The sequence below is a fragment of the Schistocerca cancellata genome, chromosome 1, assembly GCF_023864275.1.
Source record: "Schistocerca cancellata isolate TAMUIC-IGC-003103 chromosome 1, iqSchCanc2.1, whole genome shotgun sequence".
Lineage (NCBI taxonomy): Eukaryota > Metazoa > Arthropoda > Insecta > Orthoptera > Acrididae > Schistocerca > Schistocerca cancellata.
The window spans coordinates 1,011,883,996-1,011,905,646 of record NC_064626.1 but is presented as its reverse complement, the minus strand read 5'-3'; the positions used below and the strand labels follow the sequence as shown (position 1 = coordinate 1,011,905,646).

Genomic DNA, 21,651 nt, shown 5'->3' with positions numbered 1-21,651 from the left:
GCCTCCTTAACAACACAGTCCCAGAAAAATGATGCAGGTACAAAATTTATGTCTTTTCGTGAAACATACGATGTCCCGTGCCCAGGCAAGCTCCGCTACTTCAGAAATACTCCACTACTGCAAAAGTATCAGGTTGCCCCAGGCGTGTACGATGATGGTGTTCGACATAATATTCTTACATGGTTCGGCACGTCTGCCCAATATAAGATTTTCCACAATGGCATGGGATTTTACACATGCCACATTTCCTAAGGCCATGGTCGTCTTTGACCGAGCACAATAAATTCCTCGGTTTTGCTGGGGGCTGAGAATCGCAATTGATGTCATGCTTTTTTAGCATTCTTTCTATTCTAGAAGACATGCCATTAAAAAAGGGCAAGAACACTGTTGCAGTGGGTGCCTCCACATCTTCATTTACATCCCACCTTCAAATTTGCTTAGAACGGAATGCATGGAATATCTGCCTATCGGAATAGCCATTCTGTTGGAATATGATTCTTAGGTGTTGTAGCACACCAAGTAGACTGTTGGCATCTGGGACCACATGTGCTCTATTCACCAAAGAGTGTAACGACACTACCGCATTGCGCAGGGTGATGACAACTTGTGGTGCACAGGGTGATGACAACTTGTGGCCTGCAAATATAGCTCTGTATGAGTTGATTTGCGATAGATGCTATGTCCCACAGTACCATCAGCTTTTCTTCTGACTATGACATCCAGGAATGGTAAAATGCCATTCTTTTCCGCTTACATTGTTAATTGTTGAACTTTCTCAGTGGAGCTCATGCTAAAATTCGGAAGGTTCCCTCCTAATCTCTTCTGCAACATCACTGGGAAGCTTCAAAATTGTCTGTTCTATGCTAGCTATGAAATCTTGGATTGGAGCTGTCTATGGTGTTGACACATAGTTCAAACCTTTCTCTAACACTGCAATAGCTGCGTCATCCAGGATTCTATCCGTGAGATTCAACATGGTGCCTTCCCTTCTTACAGTTGGTTCTTGAAATGAGAATACTTTGACATTTGGCAAACCTTTGTCTTGACCAGTCAGCTAGCACCCAGGACAGTTTGCTTGTCACAGCATCTCACCAGTTGTGCCTTGCAGCAGTGACAGCAGCAACTACCACCACCTGATGATGTCAAGCAGTTGCATCGATGAAATATTGTGCAAGTTACACAATACGATCTGCTGGCAAATATGGGAAGTGTATTGGCAACAGATCTGTTGGGGAAGCATGAAAAGTCACATCTGGTACCTCTATGGGGAGAAGATGGCCAATGACATATGTGAGTTTGAAAAGTTATGTAACAAGAGAGGTAGACCGTTGTGCATCATGGTGTTTTTATTGAGATGTCATGACAAACAAACTGTCCCAATGTTTGCTAAATTTAAACGTCATACTGAATCTGCATCTGCTGTTAGACTTAAATGACAGGCAAGTGCAACCCTAGTGAGAGAGAGGGTAAATCAAACAAGTCAGGAACTGCACATAGTGTCCACAAAATTACTATCACTGTATCTGAAGATCTCTTTGAAACTCTCAGCGTTATCCTGGGATTGGTTAGATAGCGCTACCTGGATGCTAGCTGACTGGTCAAAACAACAAGCCAATGTTTGCCAAATGTTAAAGTATTCTCATCTCAAGGCATAACCACGTCGGTGCAACATGTTTAATGTCACAGATAGAATCCTGAATGATGCAGCTGTTGCAGTGCTTGAGAAAGGTTTGAGCTATGCACCAACACCATGGACAGCTCCAATCCGAGATGTCACAGCTGGCACAGAACAGGCAATTTCGAAGCTTCCTAGTGATGTTGCAGAAGAGATTAGGAGGGACACCTGCCAAATTTTAACACAGGCCCCACTGATAAAGTTCAACATCAGCTAAGCAGAAAGGAAGTCTCTGCAAGACTTGAGAGTGAACAAAGTCCTTGTCATTTTTCCTGCTGACAAGGAGAATGCCATCGTCCTCCTCTCATGAATTGAATATGGCAGCAAGATGGAGGCACTGCTCAACGAACCTGCTTATCTAAAGCTAAGAGAGGATCCAACTGGAAAAATTCAGAGAAAAACATTAGATCTTCTCCAGGACAGTTCTATTCCTTCTAAAGTGACTACGAGCCTATGGCAACAGGCTGCAGTTCCCACAAGACTGTATGGCATACTCCTCTTGGCCCAATAGTGAGCAACATTGGAGCTCCTACCTATTTTCTTGCCAAGCATCTTGCTACACTGTTGGGACCTCTCATAGGCAAATGTGGTAATCATATCCGGAATTCAGAGGACTTCATAGGACGCCTGAAGACACTTAAGCTACAAGCGTAAGATATTTTGGTTTGATTTAGCATTGAATCATTAGTTATGAAAGTACCTCTGCAGGACTCATTAGAGCTTATCAGCAGCAAGTTTGAGATATACATAGTGGGCATTATTTAAACATGTGCTTACCTTAACTTAATTCTTATCCAATGACCAATATTTATAACAAGTGGATGGTGTTGCCATGGGAAGTCCTTTGTCTCCCATGGTGGTCAACTATTTTATGGAAGACTTTGAGGACAAAGCACTACAGTCAGCAAGTCTCAAACCTCCCTGCTTCTGGCAGTATGTAGACGATACTTTTGTGGTGTGGTCCAACCGAATAGTGACATTACCTGTGTTTCTCTGGTATCTGAACTCTCGCCATCCAAATATACAATTAACAATGTAAGTGGAAAAGGATGGCATTTTACCATTCCTGGATGTCATAGTCAGAATAAAAGCTGATGGTACACTGGGACATAGCGTCTATTGCAAGTCAACTCATACAGAGCTATGTTTGCAGGCCACAAGTTGTCATCCCCTGCGCAATGTGATAGTGTCTTAAGCTCTTTGGTGCATAGAGCACATGTGGTTTCAGATGCTGACAGTCTACCTGGTGGGCTACAAAATCGAAGAACAGTATTCCAACAGAATGGCTATTGCGATAGGCAGATATGCCGTGCATTCTGTTCTAAGAAAATTCGATGTCTGGATGTAAATGAAGACGTGGAGGCACCCACTGCAACGGAATTCTTGTTCTTTTTTAGCAGCATGTCTTCAAGAATAGAAAGAATCATCAAAAAGCATGAAATCAAGTGCTTTTTTCTGCCACCAGTAAAATTGAGGAATTTACTGTGCTCAGTCAAAGATGACTGTGGCCTTAGGAAACGTGATGTGTATAAAATCCCATGCCATTGTGGAAAATCTTATATTGGGCAGATATGCCAAACCGTGCAAGAACATTGCGTTGAACACCATCATCATATGCACCTGGGGCAACTTGATAAATCTGCAGTAGCGGAGCATTACCTGGACATGGGACATCATATGTTTTACAAAAAGAAGGAAATTTTATCCCCAGCATCATCTTTGTGGGACTATGTTGTTAAGGAGGCCTTACATATCCATACAGTGGACAATCTTATCACCAGCGATGCAGGTTTTCAACGTGTGCACCTGGAATCCACCACTGGCTGCCATTAAATCAAGACAGGGAAAACAATAACTTCCGATTCATCATGCGACACAATGGACTACTGAGATTTATTTCAGCCTTTAACCACAGGAATGTCTGGTAGCACAGTCACTGCCCATAGCGCATGTGCAGATGGCCTTTCTGCGGCACCCAGCATGGGGCACTAGTAGTGCCACTTTCCTCCAACTATGAGCATCTTCCTGCATACATGTATTTCCTGCTCTCGGAATGACAAATTTCAATGCCACTTGTAGTGCTTCAAGAATTTTGGGGTAAATTCTAGAAACACTTGGCTTTCCACCATCTCGAGCACCCGATATTTTAATGACAAGGGTGAGAGAGCCTTTTTACTGCGTCACACACGTCTGTGTGAACAGGAAGGACAGTTGTCATGTGAAGCCAGGAGCTGTGTCAGACAAGCGGCCCCAACAAGTGGTTACAAGCAGCGTCCTAGAAGTTAGATCACAAAGTCAAAGAGTATATGGATAATGTTCCATGGTGTGTGGTATCATGAGGATTGTTACAGAGACAGATGAAGAATTTGTTACGTAGAGAATTTACTTTATGTCTTGGCTCTTCATGACACAGAACATATGTAACTGTACAAATGTTTAGTAGATTGTGACATTTATCTTGGAACCAGTTGGCTTGCTGGAGTTTGTACAGAACAATTGTTACTTTGGGATGAGAGTCGAAAATATATTGTTGCTGAATTGACAAGAGCCTATGAGTACATAATTTATTTCAAGAATATAGAACTCATTAATAATATTCCCCTTAACCTGATACAGTCTTCAGAGATGAACTAAATGGTGAGAGCAATGTAGCTGATAACCCAAACAAGAGGATTGGCTGCACGCACAATGTGTAAGTCAACTGGAAGAGATGTGTGAGTTGTGCAGCCCAACACTGCACTGTTTCTTGTCATCCAAGAAAGCGTTAGATGCTGTGTGATTATCGCCAGTCGCACCTCGCAGCAGTGAAAGCAGCAGCTACCACCACCTGACAATGTCGAGCAGTTGCATCGATGAAATATTGTGCGAGTTACACAATATGATCGGGCAGTAAACCAAATAAGTATATTTGCAACAGATCTTCCAGGAAAGCACAAAAAGTCATATTTTCACACTGATAAAAACCATTGAAATGATAAGACCTTGCATAAATTTCTTATTTGCTCCAATGTTAGTTCATAAGATCTCATTCTCAAGCATTTGGGGTATCAAAGAACTACTGTAGATGACTTGGAGATCTATATTTCCTTCAATGGTAATTTCTGCCCAAATAATTGACACAGATACATCAATTAGGATTAGACACACTGTGGTAAGAATTTTCTCAGAAGATGATATGTTGCTAACCTGCACACTATGATTCACCTACAAAGGAAAGACAATGTCATGGGGTAGTTAGTTGATGCTGTGTAGGACATCTTGTATTCTGATAAGTGCAACTTTATTAGACACTGAACAATTTGGACTCAAGACGGCTGAGAAATGTCACGTCATGTCATTTCAATAGCCCTCACCATTTCTTCATATTTGAATGTGTATATGCTGTGCACATTCAAAATCACCCTTCAGGTCAACCCTTCTGTCATCTACTTTACACTGCTGGAATTTCCACATTTTGGAGTCTGTACATTACCTGGAGCAGTTAAAGTGAACTTCATATATCCTTTTGCACTGGTGAACACTGATTCATATGAGATTTTGAAACATTCCATCTATACCATCAGGAGACAGCCACCACATATAGAATGGGTATCAGTTGCAAAGTGTCTTGATGGAGGTACTTGGCCACATGTCATGTGCACCATAATCATATTTCATCATTAGTTCAAAACAAATAACGTAAGAATTTTTTATGAATAAGTTGTGTGTACTACAAAGAGTGAGAGTTGTAGCAATGTGATGGATTGTCAGTTCATCCTTTCACTCACAGTGTGAACAGATATAAATGTGTCATTCCACAATGTCTTAAGAAGTGATAATGTTCATGTGATTATAAGGAAATGAACAGTGTTTCAGACAGGGGTTGTGCACCAGCTTACCAAATGATGAAGCACAACCACCACACATGGATAAGACGGAGGGACAGGGATAAGAGGGAGGGAAGGAGTGAGGGAGGAAGGGAGGGAGGGGTGGTAGAGGGAAGAAGGGGTGATAGACGGAGGGGCTGGTGGTAGAGGGAGGGGGTGGCAGTACAAGTAGAGGAGAGGGAGGGAAAGAGGGAGAGGGGGCAGAGATAGATAGAGAGAGAGATAGAGAGAGATAGAGAGAGAGAGAGAGAGAGAGAGAGAGAGAGAGAGGTGGCACACTGAAGCGTGTCATGCACAAGAAACCCTACGACACAGGCCTACAATTGGAACATTAAGATAAATGGCTCCCTCAATATAAGATTGACATAGTTATTCCATCTTAAATAATTTATATTGGTAACTCCAGTAAATATAGTGAGTGTTACAGTCTCCAGTTCTTATTGCTATACTCAAACAATACTGGTGATATTCATCTAATTACAGTAAGTATATTACATTTACTTATGTTAGAGTCATCTGTCCATCACAGTAATCATCTGCAGGAGTTTCTGGATTTCATATATATTTTCTTGGGCTACCTTCTATGTGCAGATGATGGGATGAAACATAAACATTACTGAAGAGTTACTGACATCATTAATAATACCTATGGATAGCTGCAGTACCATCATATTTTACTAAGGAATTTTCAATCATACATCCACTTCCAACAACAACACACTTTTCTGAATGTTAATGCAGTTCCACAAACTATTATAACAATTTATGGATGTGCAGTAGATTACACATGGACTTGAAAATTCATAGCAAATTTTCAGGTTGGGAGACAACATGCTGAAATCAAAAGTATTTAAAACATTGCACTTCCAAGCAGGATTTCTGAAACAGCCCCAGATATATTGCACTGCATCAATATTTGTATTGTTTTCTAGTACCAGCAATATCTGTCCCTCTCCTGTTCTTCTTATCATTTCACCTCACTGTTTGCTGCCACTTGCAATGATGTTGGAGTGAGTGACGGTTAAATCAACATACTTCACAGAAATTGAGCAGTGTTGACTCCACTTCCTTTTACAAACTGCCTGCCTCACCTGCAGTGTAGAGTGAGCTGTTTACTAGGGGGTGTGGTGGTGGTGTTACAATTGGAGAAGTGAGGTGTTGGCATGGGTAACAGGGAGCAGGGACCAGTGGTGCTTGGGTGGCAACATCCTCCTCTTTCAATGTCAAGGGGTCAAGTGACTCGAATTTGCGATGAGGCATACTGACTTTGGCAGTGGGAAGCTTATGTGTGTACAATGGCTTTAGTGTAGAGCACACTCAGGTCTTCTGGAACTGATTATTTTGCCATGTGGTAATCTAGCTGTGTGTGGTAGCTGATTCACGGCCAGGGGATTAAGCCCTGTTGTTGGATGTTCGCCTGGTGTGAATTTTGGCTCTGAGAAACCCACTTCTTGTCTGAAAGGGTAGATTGAACTTTCACATGTGAGTGTAATTGTTCCAGCCATGTAAGAGTCTCCCTGCCCTACTTCTCTAATTCTCCATGTCTTTGTAAATTAGTGAGGAGCCTGGCTGAGTTGCAAATTTATGGCTGTTTAAGTTTCTTTGTCCATGTTCAGCAATATTTCTGGGATTATCTTTTTATTCTACCATATTTTGTGATACCCACAGTGCTTACGTACTACAATGTTGACTCAACTGTAGCCTTCTCACTGAGTGCTGAACCTGTGGCAGAGTTGAGCATGCAATGGTGGCCCAGACTTGGACGCACCTTTAGTCTGCTCCAACATCACACACAGTGTGGTACGGCACCCTATGGGGCTCTTGGATGACAGTGCCTTCGAAGCTGTGCTTTTACACATAATGTCAGCCTGCACCATCTTTGCTGAGGACATCACTGCTCACCAAGTTATGTAATTGTTTCATATAATTGCTGTTTTCCTCATTTGAAAGGCCTGAGTGATCGTGGTGGTCGCCACACGCTAACTTACATAACTGTAATCTAGTAACTCTTTTATGTAACTGCTGTTTTCCTCATCCTAAGGGCCTAAGCAGGCAGTTATTCTATGCCAGTTTGGTACCCCTCGTTTTAACAGTGTAACATGTTTAGACTTGGCCAAGATTTTTTAATTGTTATGGGAAGTTACTCCTGTCATAAACTGCTCATTGTTTTGGTTTAGTAGTTAATTTAATGTGGAAGGCCCATCTCTCACCCCCCCTCCCCCCTCACTGCCCCCTTTTTTTTTCTTTTAATGTCAGGGGTTTTGATGGCACTGGCTGCATGGACCTTGTGCTTGGTTTGGCCACAGCTGACTGTATTTCACATGCATGGTGCCTACATGCAAACAGATTGTTTTTAGTTATTCTTTATTTTGTCACGTCATCGCCCTGTTGTGTTCTGTTTATTGTGTTTGGTGTTACCAGTCAAATCATGTAAAGGGAAAAGCATATAATCTACATTGTGTGGCTTAAACCTCATGCTGAAGAGATTTATCTCTGCTGAACACTCTGGTCATGCATTGTTAACTGTGACAGATCTTGTGTGGGGTACAGTTCCTTGATACTGTTCTCTATTTTTTACTTTTATTCATTTCTGTACAAAAAAAAGAGGGAAATGAAAAGACCACAGTGCCAAATATTAATTTTGTTTTTTCACTCATTAAATTCCAAGGTTAGCTACAGCGTCAGAATTTGTTTTTCGCCTAGTCCTGACATTTCATATTTATTGTTGCTGTTGTGTCTTAGTTTCATGGCTGTTTAAATGCTGAGTCAGCCCAGTGGGGAAAGTTTGTAACATTCTTGTCAAAGGTAATGGAAACTGTATTTAACTTATTTGCACCCATTACTGTTCTCCCAAGATGTGCCCTTTATGAAAATATATACAGTCTGTGGCTTCAATGATGATAATATTAGGGTGTAATTTGACATTTAAGGTTTTGAGTTTATGGACTTGTCTATTAAGAGTCATAACTTGATAAAAGGCCCTGTTACATTTTATATCTGTTGTTGGTATCACAACTGTTGTTCCCTTTTTAATTGCAATTTAATGGAATTGTTGCTTATCTCAGAAATTGTTTTTTTAATGGTAATAAATGGTGAATGATGTGTACTTAAAACCCTGGCCCAGTTCTTTCACATGTTTGATTTTGGTTAAGCTGCACTCTGAAAGGTGACATGACAGAAATCATTGTTTCAAATTGATTTGTAAAGACTCAGAAACATAATGTCAAACACCTCTAAGTTTCTCAATTAATATATTTTTAAAATCTGCATCTACACCCATATCTACATCTATATTCAGTACACCCAGGGTACTTACTATTGTGCCACTTAGTGGGGTTACCCCCATACAGTTCACATATAAGGTGCTTTAATACATCTGTGCACAAAGGACACTGTCTGACAAAAAAGTAGAGCACACAGATGACAACATCGGATGTCACTATAGCTTCATACACATACACACCATTGGCAGGTATGCAAATGATTAAAGTTGCCGTTCTCTGTGACAGGTGCATTAGTGATGTTCGTGTTTAATGTTTTTAGTAGACCTGGAGGGACATGAACAGCATCAAAGGTTGAGTGATAACTGTGAAGTGACATGGAGATGCCACACATTCGTGTAAGAAACTGTAATCAGCACTTGACAGAGTTTAAAAAGGGCCTATTGTAGGTCTCAGTTTGGCCAGGTGGTTAATTAGTGCAGTATGCAGATTTGTGACATTGGTCCCTTGTTGGATTGCACAGGAATGTGAGGGCAGACGTACTCATTGTGAAGCTTCCGGGTGACCACATCTTACCACTACAAGAGAGAACTGTCATATTGTAACCCCTTCACATCTGCACATGCTATCTGACAGTAAGTAATGGAGACCCTTCATCAGTCAGCGACATCCCACACAATAAGCTGGAGACTAGTAGCAGCTAGACTATGGAATTACTTTCTCATAGATAGGCTGTCATTAACACCGTAACAAACAGCTGTGTTTGAAGTGATTCCATGACAGGGAAGAATGAACTGCTGATAACTGGCATCACATTATGTTCAGCAATGAATCACTGTTCTTCGCAACCCCACATGACCACCATCAGTGAGTATGGCAGTGATCTGTGGAGATGTCTCATTCTTCCAGTGTTTTGAAGAGGTACATTGGTGTTACTCCTGGCATCATGGTGTGGGGAGCCATTGGTATGACTTCAAATCAGGGCAGGTAGTGATTGAGTGAGTTATGCCGGCACACGAAAGTTATGTCATGGACATCCTGTGAATCATTTGTCACCTCTTATGTGACAGTACTGTGGTGCAATTTTCCAACACGACAAAGTTTGTCCACACACAGCACGTGCCTCCATGAGCTGTCTGTGTGATGTTGAAGTATTCCTATAGCCAGCAAGATCCCCAGATCTGTCCCAAATGGAACAAGCTTAGACATCAATTCTGTTCCTGTGCCAACATCTAGGGTATCAAGGGCACAGTCGCAGTCCAGCTTGCCTCAGGAGAGGATACAACAGCCTTATGAAACACTACCGAAATGAATCAGTGTCTGCATCCAAACAAGGATGGGTGCAACTGATAAATGTGGCCATAATTCCAAGATCTTTGTAAATCTGACTTGATTTTGTAATCACAGAAATAAATTCACTTACCCTCTCAATCTGTGAAGTTTCACTTCATTTTCTCCTCACCTTCTGGGATTTCACCTTTTTTTTGTCAGGCAGATTAGTTAATCTGATCTAGTCTTTGTGGTCCTTACAGGCGCAACATGTAGTGTGTTGTAGTATACTTTTCGATTCCACATGACATATTTTTTCTTCAAACTTTGTATGTAGGCTTCAATGGTATAGTTAGTGCCTCTCTTCTAGAATGTTTCAACTCAAGTTTTTCAGCATTTATGTGATTTTCTAATGTGACTCAGACGACAAGACAGTCATCTTTTTTCCCTCTAACTAGTCTTTCACAATATCTACATCTTCATCATTTCCCATTTTCCTATCCTTTCAATATACACTTAAATTTCCCCCCCAAAATCCCACTGTTATCAAGTTCAGGTTTCACACAGCTTTCTGTATCTGGCATTATGTGAGCTTCACTGCTTTTCACGATTGCTTCAAACTCTGGAACTTTGTTGTGAATATTTCAGCAGTCTACCATTAGAATTTTAATACTTTCACCTGTGGGAGGCATTTATTTTGATCTTACACTGATACTTCTGGTCATATAGCTATTATTATATGGACTGGATGGAGAGTCACCTATACTAAAAAACCCTTGTGTGTGCCATACACACAGTCAGCTGTCTGGGTAGCAGCCTCTGATATGTAGTGCACACCTGACCTATTTAGATGGACTATACAATTTTCAAATCTATGGCACAAGTCCAGGAAGTTGCATCCTAGCTTGTCACAGAACCTTCGAAGTCTCTGGTTCAGCACTTCCACACAACTCAGAACCAAAGGGCCACGATCAATTCTGGGGACAATGCTGGAAATTATGAGCTTTCTTGAAACTCAATGTGCATTGCTGGTCTTCTCAACCTTTTCTGCCAGTCACTGGAATGACCCATGAATGACCTTGGAGCACTGATGACAGGCATCATTTGCTCCAATGTGCACCACACTCTGCTGTTGGTTGCACTCTGCTCCCTCAGTGGCTGCTGGAACAGCCTCTTCAACATGTAGAATGAGGCCCCCAGGCATACACACTGAGTGTACCTGCTGCTATTTCCTTTTCCTTGTTGACATTTCCCTAATGGGTACCGTCACTCACCTTATGTTTGAATTGACGACTATTAACAGGCTCCTACCCTTTCGTGTAGGTCTCCTGATTCTGGACAATACAGGTTTCCCCAAATTAGGTGAAGTGAATCCCACTGGCTCAGTTTTCAGTTTCATTGAAAGACATTACCTCAAATTTGTTGGTTAGGGGGATCGGTACAACACTCTCAGTCCTTCCTTGTCCTTGTGCACCCTGTAGAGGACACCTAGATCTATAAATTCTGATCCAGAACTGTCAAATTCTTCTTGTAGTATCGTATCTCCCACCTCATCTTCTTCCCTTTCTATAGTACTGCTTTCAAGTTGATTTCCCTTACACTGCCCCTCCAAATGCTTCTTTCACCTTCGTGGTTTCCCTTTCTCGCTTAGTATTGGTTTTCCATCTTTGTTCTTGATATTCACACATCTACTTCCATTTTCTGCAAATATCTCTTTAATTTTTCTATAGGTAGTATCTAACTTTCTCCTAGATATGCAGGGTGACTATAATTAAAGTTAAACTTTCAAAATGCTATAGAAATAACACCACTGGTCAGAATGACGTCAAATTGCAACAGAATATTATCGGAGAAGGGGGGAAAAGTATGGCAGAAGAAAAAAAAGTAGTGTGAAAAGTGATCAATATATGACACTGTATGTGTCATAATACGTAACTGAAAACACCTGTCATGCGCACGACCCACTGAAATTAGTATGAACATGCCGGGTACGCGGCTTTTCCTCCTTTCGCATCTGCGACATTCACCATGACTTTCTCAATGCAGGATCACACTCAGCTTGTAAAACTGTGTTACAAGAATGATGACTGTGCACATGTCACTCTGCAGAAGTTCTGGACATTGAAGGATTTGAAAAATGGCATTGGTCTGATGACTGCCTTGGGTCTGGAGAAAATGATTCGGAAATTTCAAAAAGTAGGTTCTTTTGGTGTGCAACCTGGTAGAGGGAGGAAATGAACTGATTCAATGTCATTAGAAGCAGTGGCCACAGCAATGCAGGAGCAGATGAGTGTTGGTATGCAAATGTGTAGTGCATGGAGAATTGCCTGAACATTGGACATACCCGTGAGCAAGGTGTGTAAAATCCTACGAAACATCCTTCTTCGCTATCCATTCAAAATTACCCATGTGCATGAGTTCTTCCTGTTGACCTGCCAGCAAGAGAGACCTCTGATTTAGAATTTCTTGCTAATTTGGAAGTGGACAATGACTGGCCGTAGAAGATTTTGTGGACGCACGAAGCCCATTTCCATCTAACAGGATACGTCACAGAATTGTCGAATGTGGGCAACGGAAAATCCACTTGCAAATCAACCAGTACCACTTCATCCTAAAAAGGTCACTGTGTGTTGCAGGTTTATGGCATCATTTATCATAGGGTCATATTTTTTCGAAGACACAGGCGCTTCCAGTCCTGTTACCTGTACCGACTTTGGTAAGCGCTATGAGTGTCTTGCACAACCATGTCATTCCAGCTCTCCAACAGTGTGGATGGGATCATATTTATGCAAGATGGCACACCTCCACACATTGCAAATCCAGTTAAGCAGCTGCTGAAGCGCCATTTTGGAAATGCTAGAATTATCAGCCGCCATTTGCCTACAGCTTGTCTGACCCCATCACCTGATGTTAATCCGTGTGACTTCTGGCTGTGGGACTATCTGAAAGATGTTGTGTTCAGTGTTCGATTGCAAACTTAGCTGCATTAAAGGCACACGTTGCACAACACATTCTGAATGTGACCCCAAAAACACTTCGATCAGTTGTGGAACATGCTGTTTCCTGATTTCAGCTTTCTGCAGAAAATGGTGGCCACCATACTGAAAATGTTTTGCACTAGTCACACGGAAATTAATAATCCAATTTGATTTTGATTGATGCTTTTTATGCAGTTTTTGGCCTAAAGACAATTAAAAACTGATGTGATTGATGCTTTTTATACGGTTTTTGGCCTCAGTACAATTAAAAACCGATTTTTCCCATCTGATGTGATATGACCTTGCCACGGTGGATCGGTTCACATAACTAACAGTATTCACCTGTACACCCATGCACGCTGAGTAGTATAGTGTGTTTAACACCAAACATATGCCTTAGGCATTGCTGTATGATTCATTTGTCATTTGTAGTAGACCACTATTAAATGACGATGCTTACAGCAACATCTATTGCTACATTCTGTAACTATTTTTCTTCTGCCAGACGTTTTCCCCCTTCTCTGGATAATATTCCACTGCAATTTGACATCATTCTGACCATTGGCGTAATTTCTACAGCAGTTTGAAAGTTTAAATTTAATTATAACTACTCTTTATATGCTTCTACAGCCTTGCATTTTTACCCTACTAAAACAGCAAAAATTGTAGAGCACAACAAAGCATTCGGTGACTACTAATACAGTAGTGTGGTTCACAACATTGTCAATCTATAGAATTAAACCCAGAAGTATCCTTAACTTCTTTAATGGCAGCCTTTACAAATAATTAGAGTTAGTCAACAGTTGTAATTCAACTGAGGTAACACCTACATGTTACCATGTTGCTGACACTACTACATGTCTCCATGTTAGAGTTAGTCAACAGTTGTAATTCAACTGAGGTAACACCTACATGTTACCATGTTGCTGACACTACTACGTGTCTCCATCTCCAGCAGTGATTCCTCCAACAGAGGCTACTGCCGCCCGTCTGGCTGCCACTCGAAGTACATGTGACCACTCATACAGCATTACACCACTTCTGCCTTTCACAACACCATGCTATGTCATCAAGACTTGTTCACTACCCCATGGTGTTCATCCAAGAGCCAGCCACCAGGAACAGCACCTGCTTCCCGATCATGAGTCTGCGACAAAGATGCATGTGCCGATGCTTACAGCATGCCTTCTGGCACCCATTTGAGGTATGGCGGTTTACTTAGGCCATGGCCCAAGCTTCCTGCTTCACTTCATTTTCTGCACCATAGCAATCATATTCTTGTACTCTGTGCTACATCTACTTTCGGTCTACTACTGGACTTTGTTTTGGGATAACCCAGTTCAGATTAATTGTTTTGCCAGTCATTGAGTTGTGGTGTCAATACATCAGTGGTTAACTGTTTTTGGGTTGTTTCAGTGTTTATCAGTTGTTACAAAAGTAGTGAAGAAGGAACTCAGTGTGCTCTTTTCTTCCCTTGAACAGTGCATTTGACAGATTCAGGAACGGACAATGATTACCACTGCCATTAGTGAACAGTGCTCTGAAGTTACACAGTTCAGAACAAGTGCCAGTTGCAGATGGAACAAATTTAGCAAGAAAACACCACCATGTTGGGAAGGGTTTTGTCAGCACCTGTGGAATGCCAGCAGCATCCATAGCCAGCACCCTGCCACTGTTACCTCTGTACAAGGAATCAGCAGAGGACTCAGAATTATATGAAAAATGACTCTGACCATATTTTGAAGCTTTCCAGGTAAAGAATGCTGACACTATAGCAGCTCTCTTCTTGTTCAGATCATTATTTATACTTACAGACTTTTACGTAAATTAGCCCTGTTGATTGAATCCTCTTAGTTGCAAATTGATGAAATGCGCAATTTACTAACCATGAACCACTACTAGCATGTGCATAGGATTGTGTATAGAGTAGAAGTTTATCAAAGTAAAAAAACACCCTAATCAGACGTACAGGGTGTGGACAGCCTTAGTCAAAAGTGTCATTTCATCACTTCCAAACATAAGGAGTCACATACCAACACAATAGATTGCGATGCCATTATCTGTTATGCCCCATATAAAGAAGTTAGATAGCACACTATACAGTTTGATGACCGATCACCTGAACAAGTTCTAGCTCTCACACAGGCCTTTTGAAATTTCCTATGCGGCAGGCCCGTAACTATAAATGTGGGCCAACATTGCAGGTGACATGCTGGATAGGAGGTGCCAGGCATCGATAGACTTGGACAATGTGAAAGTAGTGGTGGTATGGCCCACCCACAGACAGATCCCAGCTTGTGTAGGTGCTGCGGCAGGTAAACAGTCTGGGCATTCTCCACTTCCATCTTGCTCAGTGTGTTTAAAGAATTAATCACAGTAACACTGCCCCCATCATTGGGAGACTTGTCACAAGTAATAAGTCAGGACACATTGCAGTCGTTTGTGTCAGTTTCCCACAATTCATTCTTGGCAGCAGCAGTAACAGCCTGTGGATATGAACTTGATCACTGCCAGCAGCTCCCCTCCCAACAAATTGTTTATCACAGTCCAGATGAATTAAAGGCCAAACTAGCTGGTGGGAGATTTTTTTGAAAATAGAATTGGCTGAACCCTACCTGTAGCGTCTGCTTGATGAAGAGTTGTACAGCTCTTGGTAGTCAACATTCCTTTTTAGTGTTCTACATTGCCAATGCTCCCACCGTGTTTCAAAGATTTGTGAGCAATTAATGCAAAATACATCATGCTACCTAAATTACCTTGATGATATCAAGTAATGGGAACTTCCACAGAGGAGCATTTCGAAAATCTGTGTATGCTGTTCCACACACTCCACTAAGCAGATGTAAGTTCAACAAATCTCACTTCTCTCAGCCATCAGTTTAATATCTGGGACACGTAATTTTGCACGAGGCCATCATGGCACTACCTCGGCTGAAAAACGTCAAGGAACTGTTATCTCATTTCGAACTTTGAAAACTTGCCTTCACTTAGCCCTGTGCTCAGCTACCTTTCAGTTTACCAAACAGTTGTTAGTGATGGCTGATGCTTCAGAATATGGGATTGAGGCCGTCCTGTAACATGGTATTCTGAAGGGACTGAACAGTCAATACCTCGTGCCTTCAAGACTTGGATGGCAGCTCAAAGGAATTATTCCCATATTTAATAAGAAGCTTTAGCTGTTACATATTCACTCAAAAAAACATTATGTATTTTGGTACTGGCTGAAGTTTCACCTGACAACAGACCATAAGCTGCTCATTTCACTATTCAGCCCCTCATCACAGCTCCCTGATATAATGGCTCACTGGTTGCAGTGCTGGTCACTTTTCTTCAGCTGATACAATTATGAAATTAATTTTTGTACCAGGGATAGAAGTTTAAATGCAGATGCCCTCCTCTGACTGCCAATGGGTCCCAAACTGGTAGCCACGGGTGTAGACCCTGTCTTACAACACATATTTTGTAACTTTCTATGGGGATGGCTAGAGCAGCTACTGCAACAGAAGACAGATCCCCTTTATCAAAATTTTCAGCTAACAACACGAACAATACAAGACTGGAATAGAAGGGAGAACCGTTAGAGGTACTCAAGGTACCCTCCGCCACACACCGTCAGGTGGCTTGCGGAATATGGATGTAGATGTAAATGTAGATATGAGAGTGGTTGCTTTTAGCTTATGGAGTTGTTCTACTGGCTATGAAACATGCATCACTGCACATAATCGTACCCTCTCATTATAGAATGACATTCTGTGCTTCTACTTTCCTACCACTAAGGGTATACAGGATAAAAATGCTGGTATGACACCATTATACTGGCCAGGAATCAACAAATAGTACAGATGGTCCAGTCATGCAACATATGTGCAGAATAGCAAGAAGCTCATAAGAACACTTTCTTTCCATGGCCTAGCACCGCACAATCATGAGACAGGGTCTGATCGGATTTTGCTGGCCCTGTTCTCAGAACACATTGGATCGCTGTGATGACTGCATACTCCTGCTTACTTGATACAGGGTGAACAGTAATAAAACCAACAAACCACAGGGACAGATTCCTGACCAGAAATGGAGGAAAGAAAGGTCCTATGAACGTACATCCAGAAACAGACGGTATGCATGCAATGACAACAAACCATCCTGTAACACAGTACAGAGCTGCATTGCATCCACATCACAACAGATGTTCAAAGTGGCCTCCAAGGCATTTCAGGTGATAGAGGTGGTAGTGGCTGCGATGCAGGATACATATAACCATACTTTGGCGTACACCATATTGGTGGGCCACTTGCCTGGAGCTTGTACTAGGGTTTGTCTCCATATGCTGTAGAACCTGGTCTGCCAAATCCCAAATCTGGTGTATACACTTCTATGTGACAAATACATCCAAAATGTTTGGGCCTCATCTTTTCTAATGGTGAAATTGAGTGCCTGGTGCATGCCTTTGAATTTCTAATGTTAAAATACGTCTATGACAGTCTGGCCTAAGATATTTTAACTTGATTTTTAAGTCTGTTACTATTAGTTATCTGCCTTGAGCTGATTGCAGTTTAATTAAAAAGAATTACACCACATGCATATCATATCACTGTTATTTGTAAATCATCATTTGTGGTTAATCTGCAAACTGGATACATACATTTGTACATTTTTGGTTGTTTTAGGTTAAAAACAGCAATTTGTTTATAAGGTTCGTGTGCAAGTTACTTATAGTGTTTCTTTACATGTTCTGCTTTTTCCCTCTTTGCTAGCAGTGGTTGACATCCAAAAACTTTGACTCACATTTGCACTCGGCAGTTGGCAGTGTTTGTCATTCTGCAGGAGTTCTTGTGCTGAATTATTTATACTTCACTTTGGTAAACTATTTTTTATTCCACACTGTAACAATTTTTATGTCTATTCATTTGTTTTCATTCATGTTGTGAGTGTTGCCAACCTGTGAAACTAATTTGTGTGTGTCTCTGGCTCTAATTTTATGTTGGTGTTGGTGTAAGTGTTCTGCAAAAGTTGAATGATTTGTCTTACACATTCATGCTCTTACGAGTTGTTGGCTTGGGGGGCTATTTTTATGTCTTGTTTATTGAAAACATTGGATATTCTGTGTGTTTATTTGTAATTATATGTCACTGTGTATGATCTTTTACTTTCTGTTTCTTTCACATTTTGTGTTGCTCCTATTTTTTTATTTTGTGTATTTGTTTGTGTGTGGTTTTGTCCTGTGTTGATGACAGCTGGGCGTTTGTTCTTTTGTGTTTTTTGATTTTCTTGTTCAGCTTTGTTACTAAATTATCTTTGTATCCATTGTTTGTGGCTATTTGTATTATGGTATTCATTTCTTTTTTGTAATTATCTGTACATAGTGTTTAGTCCGTGCAGCATGTATCTAAGTGCTGCCTACTTTTGAGAACTGGGGTGTTGTGATGTCTCATGTACAATTGTGTCTGTTGTTGTTGGTTTTCGGTATATGTCAAATGTGTGTTGGTTGTTTTGAATCTTCATTGTGATGTTCAAGACATTTGTCTAATTTGCTGTTTCCCTATTGTAAAATGTATTTGTATTTGTATTATCATGAACAGAATTTATGTCTGTGTGTAACTGGTCAATGTTATTGCTTGGTTCATGTATCAGGCACAAGATGTTGTCCATGTGTCTAATCCAGTATAGGATGTTGTACCTATTTGGCACTGTTTTGTTAAATATAGTCTGTTCAAAGTGGTTCATAAATATATTTGCTATGGTTCCAGGCACTGGGGATCCCATTGGTAATCCTTCACTTTGTAAATAGAATTCGTTATTGAACTGAAAATAGTTTTTTTTCCCTGTTACTAGCGCTAGAAGTCTGACTGTTCCTTTGATGTATTTGTGTGCAAGTGTATTGTGTGCCTTAGGATTTTGTTCTATAATGTTTATTGTTTCAGTTATTGGTGTATTGGAATACATATTGTCTTCAGCAAATGACAGGAGGGTGGCTGTGTCTGTAACTTGTGTCTTTTATGTACTGAATCAATTATGTGGTATTTATTATAGTTCTGTCCTCTTTATCAGAAAACTAAAAACTGCAAGAGGACAGAACTGTAAGAAATAACACACAATTGATTCGGTGCATGAAAGACATACAAATTCCAGACATAGCCATCCTCCTGTCATTTGATCCGAACAATATGTATTCCAATACAATAATAACTGAAACAATAAATATTATAGAACAAAATCTTAAGTCACACAGTACACTTACACATGAATACATCAAAGGAATAGTCAGGCTTCTAGAACTGACAACAGAACAGAACTATTTTCAGTTCAATAATGAATTCTATATTTACAAAGTGAAGGATTACCAATGGGATCCCCAGTGCCTGCAACCATAGCAAATATATTTATGAACCACTTTGAACAGACTACATTTAACAAAACAGTGCCAAATAGGTACAACATCCTATACTGGATTAGACACATGGACAACATCTTGTGCCTGATACATGAACCAAGCAATAACATTGACCAGTTACACACAGACATAAATTCTGTTCATGATAATACAAATACAAATACATTTTACAATAGAGAAACAGCAAATTAGACAAATGTCTTGGACATCACAATGAAGATTCAAAACAACCAACACACATTTGACATATACCGAAAACCAACAACAAAAGACACAGTTATACACGAGACATCACAACACTCCAGTTCTCAGAAGCAGCAAGCACTTAGCTACATGTTCCACAGACTAAACACACCAGCTGTGCACATGTTTCACCTACTGATGCCAGCCCCACACCTGGTGGCAGCACTGCTGGCACCGAAGTTCCATCCAAACACCCTAGTCTGGGCATCTGCCTTTGGTAATTGGCACAGATGGGTCCCGACAGTCATTCAGCAGCAATGGGGTTGCAAGTTGTGTATGCTGAAATTGAGGGACAGGCAAGCTGCTCGCCATGTCAACCATTCTGACTGCACACCGCCGGGCAGCCACTGCCATCAACTGCTCCAGCTGCTACAGCATTCCCCAGTAGATGAGTTCTCTCTTGCCCATTTTTACTCACCTCTCGTCACAATCGTCCAGGTATCCCCTTTTCTCCTCACCTGGCACTGACTGCATTTTCTGAAGAGAGATACCTACAAACATGTTCTAGGACTCAGCGGGAGACAACTGACTCAGCTCAGCAGCTCAAAGGGGCCCGATTGCTGCCACCCAACAGCCCCGTGTTGCTGCCTTATATTTTCCAGCGACCACGCACAGTGCTACAGTACCTTGGATCTCTGCCTTGTGAACCGTTTCTGGCAGCACTGGTGATCTACCCGCTCTGTGGTGCTTTGGGGGTCCGGTGCCCACTCTGGTGTTTTCGGGGTCCCAGACGCTCAGAAAGTGTCACTACTGCCAGTGACCCAGCAGGCATCCCACTTTGAGCTCCACAATTGTGTCCTCACAGGGCTTGCCTCCACCTGGGTCACTTATGGCCCTACAGCCTACAGCCTGCAACCTGCAAGTATGGGGCTGCTGGTGGCTCCGATAGCTGACAGTGCCATGTTCATCGTGTTCATGGAAGGCCACCAGCACATAAAGAGTCTCGCAGCTTTTACAGCCATCAACAAGCCTCTCCTGAGGAAGGAGGAATGTGTTAACACTCATATTTTACTGCATTGCTGACACTACTAGTCATCCATATCTTGAGCAGTGACTCCTCCACCAGGGGCTACTGCTGCCTATCTACTCACCCCTCAAAATTCGTGCACTTTACATGTGGCCGCTTATACAGCAGTGCACCAGTTTTGTCTTTTGTGCTTCCCTGCAACACATGGGCGCACGCAGATGCTCACAACACGCCTTCTATCACTCATCTGAACTATGGTGGCTTACTTAGGTTGTGGCCAAATCTCCACACTTCACTTCATTTCTGAACCACAGTGACCATATTGTTGTGCTCTGTCATACAATGATCTTGGTTCTAATACTGGACTTTGTTTCAGGATTACTCTGCTCAGATTAATTGTTTCACCAATGAGTGCACTTATGGAGTCAATAAATTAGAATTTAACTGACTTCAGATTATTTCACTGTGTAGTAGTCATTACAATAAAAAATGGTTTTTAAAACTGTGACATTATTTTGCAAACAAAAAATATGTTATAAACTTACCCTAAGAGTTGCATTGATAAACATCCAAATTACTCCAAGAACTGTGACTAGTAGATCATAACGATTTCTTCTCGACTGCCAGTAACCTCTTGGGGTGAAGGCAATATTTTTCATCACAACCTCTACCACAAAAATTAATGTCAGAACTGTACTAACTGTTGCCAGTGGGTCTGTGTGAGATTCTTCTTCCCTCCACTGTGAAGAAGGCATAACAGAGATATTGCAGATAACAGTTACCAACAAAAATTCTAACATATGGTGATCAATAAAGAAAAACATGAAATTTAAACTTACAGACACACAAAGTAAACTGCTGTTGAGGAGAACCATGAGAGCAATAAAACGTTTGAAGTAGATATTTTGTGTAATATCATAGATGAATGCTCGAAATTTCTTTCCATCAGGTCTTGGAGGTAAATGAAGTGGTTGAGCAATTTTCAATCTTTTCTTTAAATCACACCTATCAGAAATTTATCAGTTGAATGTAAATATATGAATG

General features: G+C 41.2%; 1 protein-coding gene across 1 annotated transcript in view; it reads right to left on the bottom strand.

The window, feature by feature from the left end:
• The window catches only part of LOC126089086 (sodium leak channel NALCN), a 390,881-nt gene that overhangs the window by 83,291 nt on the left and 285,939 nt on the right, over positions 1-21,651 (bottom strand). Inside the window, exons 23-24 of the mRNA XM_049906884.1 lie at positions 21,447-21,612; positions 21,153-21,347 (exon numbers count right to left, since the gene is read on the bottom strand). Of these exons, the coding sequence (XP_049762841.1) occupies positions 21,153-21,347; positions 21,447-21,612 (361 nt within the window). The remainder of the gene's footprint in view (positions 1-21,152; positions 21,348-21,446; positions 21,613-21,651) is intronic.